General features: G+C 38.4%; 2 protein-coding genes across 2 annotated transcripts in view; one reads left to right on the top strand and one right to left on the bottom strand.

The window, feature by feature from the left end:
- The first annotated feature begins 1496 nt into the window (after window positions 1-1496).
- Window positions 1497-6914, top strand: LOC112138842 (coiled-coil domain-containing protein 12). The gene is made up of 7 exons (XM_024261498.2): window positions 1497-1681; window positions 3316-3389; window positions 5729-5808; window positions 5887-5948; window positions 6029-6063; window positions 6157-6233; window positions 6633-6914. The coding sequence occupies exons 1-7, from the start codon at window positions 1598-1600 to the stop codon at window positions 6710-6712; spliced, it is 492 nt and encodes a 163-aa protein (XP_024117266.1). The 5' UTR covers window positions 1497-1597; the 3' UTR covers window positions 6713-6914.
- Window positions 6915-6989: 75 nt separating this feature from the next.
- LOC112138843 (kinesin-like protein KIFC3) overlaps window positions 6990-9276 on the bottom strand; it is a 6470-nt gene continuing 4183 nt past the window's right edge. Inside the window, exons 11-15 of the mRNA XM_024261499.2 lie at window positions 8661-8791; window positions 8467-8587; window positions 8265-8394; window positions 7961-8190; window positions 6990-7887 (exon numbers count right to left, since the gene is read on the bottom strand). Coding sequence (XP_024117267.1) covers window positions 7762-7887; window positions 7961-8190; window positions 8265-8394; window positions 8467-8587; window positions 8661-8791 — 738 coding nt within the window. The 3' untranslated portion in view covers window positions 6990-7761. The remainder of the gene's footprint in view (window positions 7888-7960; window positions 8191-8264; window positions 8395-8466; window positions 8588-8660; window positions 8792-9276) is intronic.

Genomic DNA, 9276 nt, shown 5'->3' with positions numbered 1-9276 from the left:
GAATGAACAGGTAGACACGAAACAGACGAGCTGCAGGTACACGAATAAACTGTAAACAAGCAACTGATTATACATTATTTACAGTACCCTGCATCTCTTCACAACTTTAATAAATACACTGCCAGAAAACGAGGGTAGTAACGCGCTTTTTTACTCAGTTACATATAAAAACGTTTTATAAACACTGACCTATAATAGTTAGCCCATACTTTCAGCTATTTTCATTTATTTTGAAAATCCACAACTTAATATCAACAACAATAGGTTCAGTTCTTCATTATTTCTTTACCTTTTTGTAAAAGTTATATGGGGTTCAATTTGGGCCAAAAATATACATTTTTGACTGTATCTTGGGCTTCCATAGACATGAACACATGTTCAATAAACTTGTTCAGTAGACATCTACAGTCAACCAAAGATCATATTTTTGGCACAAATGGAACTCCATATACTAGTTATTCTAAGGTGAATACCTACAAAAGAATAATAGTTTTCATTGTAAATATTTGTTAAATTTAACAGTATTTAACAGCATTTTACAGTGTAATTGCCTACATTTGCAATATTTTTTTCTGCATGATCGGATCTTTAATATAACAATTTGAATATGTTACTTAATGCAATTACTGTCCTTTTTTGCACCCATTTTGCCTGGACTAAAATGTCATTAGCTTATGCGTAGTGTAAACTATAAATAGGATACAATTTTCATGGCCCAGATTTGAACTGTCATTGGTAATTTTGAGCCATATAAGTTATGACACTAGGGCCACATCTGATCCACATTAAACTAACCACTAATCAAGGAAGTAGTACCAAGGTCAACACAGTTGACTTTGTGCAAAAGCTTTTTAGCAACTCAAAAAAAGAGTAGAATATATGTCTATTACTTATAGTATATTTTTAAGATAAAGGGCATAATCTTTGATGGGAGGGATGGAGAATTGATGTGTGATGGTGCAACAAAGTAAGGTGTTTTTTTTTTCTTTTAAACTCTCTTTAATGTTCACTGGTGTGAGAGAGGCAATTAAGATATTTTTTTATGTTTGAGATGCAAGGACTAAATAAAAAATAATATTTCCGAGTTTGAAGTTGTCCCCTTTATGACCATCTCCAAGCCTTTTTTTAGAATATTTATCTCAATTGGGTGTGTGTGTTCACACACTGGTGTTGTTCATCAGGAGAATTGACAACGTGAAGTTTGGAGCAGCTGTATTACTATGGCAATGGCCGACATTCCCTAATAGGATCCGACACATGCAGCCGTCAAGAAACAGAATTCTTGCAGTGCAGCAATACTTTGTTCATTTTAATTACAACTAAAGGTAACACATTAAATGAAGCTTTTGAAACCACAGTAAAATGGATAAACCCACATGTTATACAACTTTGTGTGTTCTCTTTTAGATTTTTTAACGATAAATAATAAAAATATATCTCAAATCAATATAGCAAGTCAGTAGAGAACTGAAAATATAAAGTCACGTGATCAAGCAAGGCCAGCTCAATCGATGTGTTCGACAATTGTTTTTTCCGCCTTCTTATCAAGGACTACTAGTAGATTTCAGACTCAATCGAGCGGCGTGTGGAAACAAACATGGAGCAAAGTGTTGGGAAGCTTCAGGAACAGGCTCTCAAGAGGAAAGAGAGGCTCAAAGCACTGAGGGATAAAAAGCTTCACGTGAGTTTCAGGCTCGTTTCGTTTTTAATGAACCGGAAACGGCCATTTTCATTGTGAGGCTACAGAACTGCTAGCAGGAGTTAGCTCAAGGGTTAGCACAGAAGCTAGCAGCAGCTTTTGACTTCACTAAATTCATTAAGAGAGTTCACTTTTGTGTTGCTTTAAGTGTTTATTTCAAAGAAAGTGAAGTTAAAAACAATTAATATATATTGTATGTCTTACTTGCTGTCACTGGATTTGAAACTATAACAATAAACTCGCTAATTTAAGCTAAGTTAAAAAAACATGAATACTTTTATGGCTCCACATTTTGCATCGAGGGCCTCTTTGTTTATCTGTTATAGTAAAGATGGTAAAGAGCAGCAGTTTGCAGAGATAAGACATTTTTGTGGGAGGTGGTAATTTAAAAAAGTACTTACATTTGATAAAACAAAAATAATTCACATCTTAAGATAAAGAGTTACAATTTATTCCCAAGTTCTGGAGAAAAGTGTTTTATAAATTATAAATATAAGATTATATGTCTAGAAAACCGTAATAGTCAAGAACTGCAATGCAGATTTTATTCTTACAGAGAAAAAAACAACAGTATTTTCAACAGGTTTTGTATAATTGTAAATTTCAGTTTCTCATCAGCGGGTTTGCAGTGTTTGTTAAACAAATGCTATTCTGCTCCTCCTTTGTAGGTTCGTAGAAAGAGTGATTATTCTCAAAGGAAACACTATTCAATGTTCCAGTGGTTGTATCAGCGTGTAAATCAGGACTGAACAACCCTGATCCCCGGGATCTACCACCCTGCCTGTTTTTACAGCTCTCTCTGCGCTGCTTTCTGCTGATTAAAGTGTCATTCTGACTGACTGAACACACCTGAACCAGGTGGGAAACGAGCAGGGTGGTAGATCTTGGGAACCAGGTTTCCCAATCTTAGGCTGACGTACTGAGCGTGATAAAGGATTGTTTACATTCCACAAGTGTGTAGTTGTTGTCCTCCTGTACTTGACATAAAGAATGGCTGCTACAATGAATTGTTGTAACAGGTTGACCGGAAGCACCCTTAGTAAAATGAATCATTCTTTCAATTTTACTGTTTTTCCCCAGATTCTTCTTTATTTTTTTCATTTTCCTTAGTCATTTTAAACACTCTGTATGTATAAGTACTTAATGCATTTCTATGTCAATACCATCCTTCCTCTGTTTCCTTCCCAGCCCCAAAACAACATCAGTTCTTCTTGATTTAGCTGACCTCAGTGGACCTACTGGTCACGTTTCTAAAAGCTTTATGTAGGTCAGTGTCCGCTGTAATGACGCGGAAAATGGAAATGACTTATTTGACTTCCAAATTAGTGGACAACACGAAATGCAGATGTTGTTTTGGTTTTATAGGCAAACACTGACCTACATCAAGATCTGCCGAAGCAATCCACACTGTCCAAACAATATAGATGACATCATCTTTTAAGATTGGATTTTAATGTTGGCCTTCAAAAGGGATATGTCATGGGAGAATAAATATACTGTAGATGAGGCTGAGTGAGAAAAAAAAGTGTTACAGCCTTGTTGACATCAGACAAACAGTGAGAGAAGCCTATTCTATTTAAATGATCTTAGTGGTTGTGTGGTTATATTTTCTTTAGGGTCATGAACAGGAGGATGGGGAGCCAGAGAACAAAAAGGCAGCAGTGGAGGAGAGCACAGAGGACAAACACAGGTGCCCTTATATTTGTGTTTGTTTGTATTTTTAGTGTCTCATCGCTTGCATGTTATATTTTTTGCGTGTTTCCCATTAACCTTCACAACATTAGTTGTGGTTTCTTGTACTACCAAAAAAGAAGGAACTGAAACTTATCTAGAAGTGCATCATGGGGGCATTTATGTCCTCTTTTATCATCAGACCAGTGCATGTCCCAGTGCAGGTTGTGGGACTTGTGTGTTTACACTGGGCTGGACTACAGCCCGCTGCTGTTAAGCTGCTCAAATATCCTGCCGCTTGCTCAACCCTGTGTTAGTCTGGGAGGGAGCAGCCATCTTTCCTGTCCTACAGGACCTTTTTTCCATTGTTTATATTTAATGACTTTGCACTGACAGCACCTCGGGGAGTGCTGCCATTTTTTTTCCTCCAGTCCAACAAGACAGAGCTCTCTTATGATGATGAAAATAGCTGCAGGGTGTAGACACTTAAAGAGTGTCAGTTGTAGCCTTCCTCTCTGTTCTGTAGACAGTAGCACTTGGATGCAGGCAGGTGTGACTGTAATGTATCTCCTGTTTGGCATGAAAATTTAAAAGGGGATCACATTTCTTAAACTAAAAACTAAAAATGTCCCTCAGTGGGTCCTCTTTAACCCTGTCAATATTTAAAGGTCCACTCCGATGTTTTTAACATGTTCTTTTGGCATATTTCTGATGGTGGAGGACATGTATAAAGAAAATTACGCTTAGTATTTCTTTATTCAAATCATTGTGAATCAGCAGCAGACAAAAATGCAGTTTGTAAAAGAGCTCTGCAGAAACTATGCAAAAATGACACAAATTTTTAGATTGTGGCTAAAAATGGCATAATCATAACTAGAATATTACCGGTAAGGCTTTTAGAATAGATTAAACAATGATTGTAGGGGTTTTTAATATGTAAAAAACATTAATGTGTTAATTTTTATTTTTTGAAGACTGACAGATTGAAAAAAGGTCCAAAATTCTTCAAAATGGAGATTAAAATAAATGTTGTGGCCACAGAAATAATGAGCGTACAACTTGCCATGCAAAAAAAAAAAACAAAGCTCTGGGTTATATTTCACGGGGAGGACCGGACTGGTAGCTGGACAGGACTGTAAACATTCGAGTGCTGGGCTGCACCTCTTGAACAACAGTTGGCTCCAAACACGCAGACAGGGCCACACTCGGGTTGGAGCTCTGAATTCATCACAGCTTCACTTTGATGCCACAGTTTGCTTGGAAGTGGAAATGTGTAAACACACTCCAAAGGTTTGGAAGCATTAAACCAAAAGACAGAGTAGAAGAGAAACCTTTGAAGGCAGACAATTTACAACCACAGCCATTTTTTTTCTGTTACCGTTTTATGTTCCCCACAGTTTTGACATTTAAAACCGAGATGTTCTTTAATACTTAGACCGTTAGTTGATATACAGCCATTTAGATGGTTAAAAATTCAGCTTAAACATTAATGTTGTGGACCTTGTATCAAAACTTTTTTCCTCCCTTTTCTTTATAATAAATTCCCTAATATAGTTTAAGAACATGTTCTGGGTTCCTGCCAACAAAGATACATTTTTATACGTATTTATGACATTTTCTAACCTTGTCTGTGTGGAAATATTACATTTATAAACTTTTAATGCGTCTCATTTTTGTTGCTGGTTACTGTTTCATGCAAAAATCTGCATTCGTCTCACTTTCTAACTTAAATAATACAGATTTATAGATGTTTATAGATAGAAAATCATATTCATAAGTAGTTAAAGTCATTTTCCCCCCTGAGAATTGGCTCCTTTAGCCTCCAGAGCAAAGACCAGCTCAAATATTTTAACTAAGAAACAGACGTCACTCTGTTTTTTTTTCTTTTTGCCCATTCCCTTACAAGGCAGTTTTTCTGTCTGGCAGAAGGAAAGGAATGATGATATCAAGAGGGTACCTTCTTAAGCTTCAATGCAAATCCCAGCTAAGCACAGAACAGCTGATAAGTCTCTCTGTCTGTGCAAGTAGGCAATAATTTACCTCTACTGGCGTTATCTGAAGATATCGGAGCTTACAGAAGATTCCTGTGTTGAGTGGAGGTGAGAAGAATTCCTCAGCTGTTTGCTACGTTCAAATCGGAGCCCATAAACAGGTGGGACATGTTAATCAGTTGAGTTCATGGAGGATAAAAGAGGACATTGTGCTCAGCCTCTTTTTAGACATTGAGAGTGCAGCTGTGGAGGAATTGCAGATGGTCATTAAAGCTGCTCTGTCTGTGAGATGTATTTCCCTACACTGCCACCTACTGGAAGTGCAGTGAAAATGAAGACTCAAAGGTGATTGTGTTTCTGTCCCCAGAGAGCTAAAACTGAGGAATTACACCCCAGAGGATGAGGAGTTGAAAGGCAGGCAGGTGCCCAAAGCCAAACCTGCATCAGGTTAGAACTCTACAATGTTATAACTGAAAGAAACAGATGTATATTTCGGCGTTTTTATTGATAAAATTGTGTTTCCAGTGGAGGATAAGGTGAAGGATCAGTTGGAGGCGGCTAATCCAGAACCCATCATTGAAGAAGTGGTCAGTGCTGACTCTAATCTAAGCATCTCCACCTCTGTTTTTAGGAGTTTTTCATTCATTTGTTTTTTTTTTTTTTTCAGGATTTGGCAAATCTTGCTCCAAGAAAACCAGACTGGTAATTTTCTTTTTAATTTGTGGTTTTATCAAAACTTTATATTAGCAAAAGCAGTTCAGCTACATAATTTTTATATGTGACTCTTGATTTTAGGGATTTAAAGCGGGACGTGGCAAAGAAACTGGAGAAGCTGGAGAGGAGAACGCAGAGGGCGATTGCCGAGCTCATCCGTTAGTATCACGCCGTCTGTCTTTACCACAAAGCCTTCAAATGGCTGCAGAGATAATTGCATGGCTTATTGGGCTAATTACTTCCAGCCACCCACTCTATGAAGGTTTGAAGCTGTCTGATGACATTAGTGATGCGAGTCTTCAGTGTTGGATGATCTACTTCTAGAAATAGCTTCAAACTCTCAGGAGAGTGGAAAAGGCGTTAGGATGGAGTTTTCCTTTATTTATAGTGAGATGGTGATGACCTATTTTGAAGGTAATATAGAATTAAACGTATTAGTCGTTAATTAACACTTTAATTTAGAAAATCTTTACTATTTTTTTGCATCATTTGAGAAAAAAAAGTCATCAACAATTAAACATCTGAGATTGTTCTCTTCTAAAAAAACCAAACTGTAGGCGATCGACTCCGAGGCAGCGAGGAGGAGCTGGCTGGAGCGGTGGGGGCCGTCGGAGTGGAGGAGGGGGACTCGGACTGAAAACGGGGCGTTTCCCGAGGAAGACGGTGTACTCGGAGGAGGAAGAAGCAGCTGCTTTCATGCTGGGATTTCCTGTCAGGACTCGCCACAAGTCAAGAGTTATTTTATTGAGAAATGTTCTGTATATGTGTGTGTGTGATGCAGTCCAGTTGTGTTGTCGTTTTTTAACATTTTAAATAAAAAAAAAAAAAGTTTTTTCAAACTTGTGTTGAAACATTTTTGCCAAAAAGAGTAATAATTTATTTTTTAATTCATCAGTGAATATTTAGACACAAAGCACTTTTTAAAATCCATATTTATTGATAAAATTACCTGAAGATTCACTCTTTATCATTAGCGACTCCTAAGCACTCAAGGTAGTTGATGCGACATCGATGTGTTGCTACATTAAAGTCAAAAGCTAACTTTCTTTAAGCAGCTGATAAATCAATGAACAAATTGAACCCATAAACAGTATTTGGTATGAATTTCACTAGTGAACTCTATTACAAGCGTTTGAGCTGAAATGATCCGTTCCTTTCACAATAAAGTGCATCTTCAGTCAAAACTCCCGTCATCTTGAAGGAGCGTATTGCACAGCTCATGACGTAAAGGCCACCCGCTCCTTCCACAACAGATTCCTGCCACGAAAGGCAAACAATGCTAAAGAGGAACTCACAAAAACGGCACAAATCTGCGACTTAAATGTGACATAAATGAGCAGCTTGTACTTCAGCCGCTCCTACACACTACAATCTTCGGATATACATCATATTTGGGATGAAGATTACAAACTACAGGCATTTACAGCAGGATGAGTAACTCAGCATGAACTGATGTGTTGATATACTGACTAAAATGATCACTGAGAATTGTTCTGTTGGGCTGGAAGAAGAATGAGGCCTCGCATCGTTTGACTCCTGCATGCAGATTAAGAATTATGGCAACAGAAGTTCGTGATGATGGAGGAGTTTCGGCCACAGCTGCACATTTAGCCCTTGATCAGGATTGCTGCAGAGCTTTGAGGATTATTCTAGTGCCGGATGATGATCTGGCAGACTCCGGAGGATTCAGTCACACTGCCCCACGCCGGATTCGATCTTCCTGGCTGCAGGACCTAGTTCCACCTTGCACACCCTCTGGGCAAACTTTAGAGAGCACAGCGTTTCTCCCACGTTGCTCTCCAGAGCAGAAACCTTTGCAAACAAAAACACCTGGATCAACACATTGATGACCTGAGTTTAAGAAGGGCTGGAGGAGGAATCTCACCTGGACCACCATGACGGTTTTGCTGCCTTTGCCCAGAGAGTCTTGCAGTAAGTAGGTGAGGCGGGAGTTCCTGAAGGGGATGTGAGTCTGCCGAGCACGGAGAGCCTGAATGACGTCCCCCAGAGCCAGCAGGGAGCGGTTGATATTTTGGGCTTCTTTCAGCCTCTCTCCCTCTGCACCAGATTTCCACACCCTCTCTGAGCCCGCCAGGTCCACCAGGTTCAACTTGCCTGCAGAAAGAGGAGCAGTTATATCTCATTTTTCCCCTATGGAAAGAGTCTGATGCTCTGTCCGGTGAGGTGACCTGTGGTTTTGGAGCCCGTGGCGAGGTCTGTGCCCTGAACGGTGATGCACAGCAGGGCGTGGGAGCGAGAGCTGTGCTGGTTCATCTGAGTGCCAAAGGTGATCCTGTTCCGTCGAGCTGTGGCTAAAATCTTCATGAGCACAAAACCAGTGAGACAAAAGGAAGTCTTCATCCATTTTTTCACTAAATAAAAGACTCTTACCTTTTTAATGTGCTGAAAACTCTTCACCTCTATCACTCTGAGGCCGGGCACATGCAGCTGTCCCGTTCCATCCGGGTTGATCTTTATGTCCAGTTTCTCTCCATCCTTACTAAGCAGGTCTCTAAAAAGGAACAGACTTTGTGTAGATTACAGGAATCTCCCCCAAAAAACTTGATACAAAAGTTAAAAAGTACCTCAACACCTCGTTGTAGATCTCCACGGAGCTGACGGAGACGGTGTAGGACCACATGTCCTTCCTCTCCTCGATCTCATTAAAGAGATGTTTCAGAGCTCGCTGGTTGATTCCAGGGTTTTCCACGGTGCCCTGAAATTCAGCACTTTAGTACTTAAAAGATGCATATGTGAACATTTTAAATGAATGAAAATATCATATTTAATTAAATCAATGTGTAAACCCTGTACTGTATTCTTAATTACAAATATATCTATTGATGAATAGAAGTAATTATAATGTCAAGAAGATGGATCGTATTTTATTTTCTTTATTCTTAAATCAATTTATGATGTAATATTTTCACTAAAGGTTTGATACATCTATGTATTTATAAAAAAATGTTTTCTGTTTTTATTGTTTGAAATGAACCAATAAACTCAGCATTAAATATAGTGAATATGCACTGTAAGGCATAGAAAAAAAAGATATTCTCTTTTTTTTGCAAAGAAAAAAGATAAATGCATTATGGAATCTGTTTAAATTTTATTGTGATATAGGGATAATTAATTAATGTGCTAACTTGACTCCAAAATTTTGTAGTTATTCCTAAAAAAAAAACAATAATCTTTAATTTG

The sequence above is a fragment of the Oryzias melastigma genome, unplaced genomic scaffold, assembly GCF_002922805.2.
Source record: "Oryzias melastigma strain HK-1 unplaced genomic scaffold, ASM292280v2 sc00929, whole genome shotgun sequence".
NCBI classification, from domain to species: domain Eukaryota; kingdom Metazoa; phylum Chordata; class Actinopteri; order Beloniformes; family Adrianichthyidae; genus Oryzias; species Oryzias melastigma.
The sequence above is the reverse complement of the archived record's forward strand: the minus strand, read 5'-3'. Positions and strand labels throughout refer to the sequence as shown.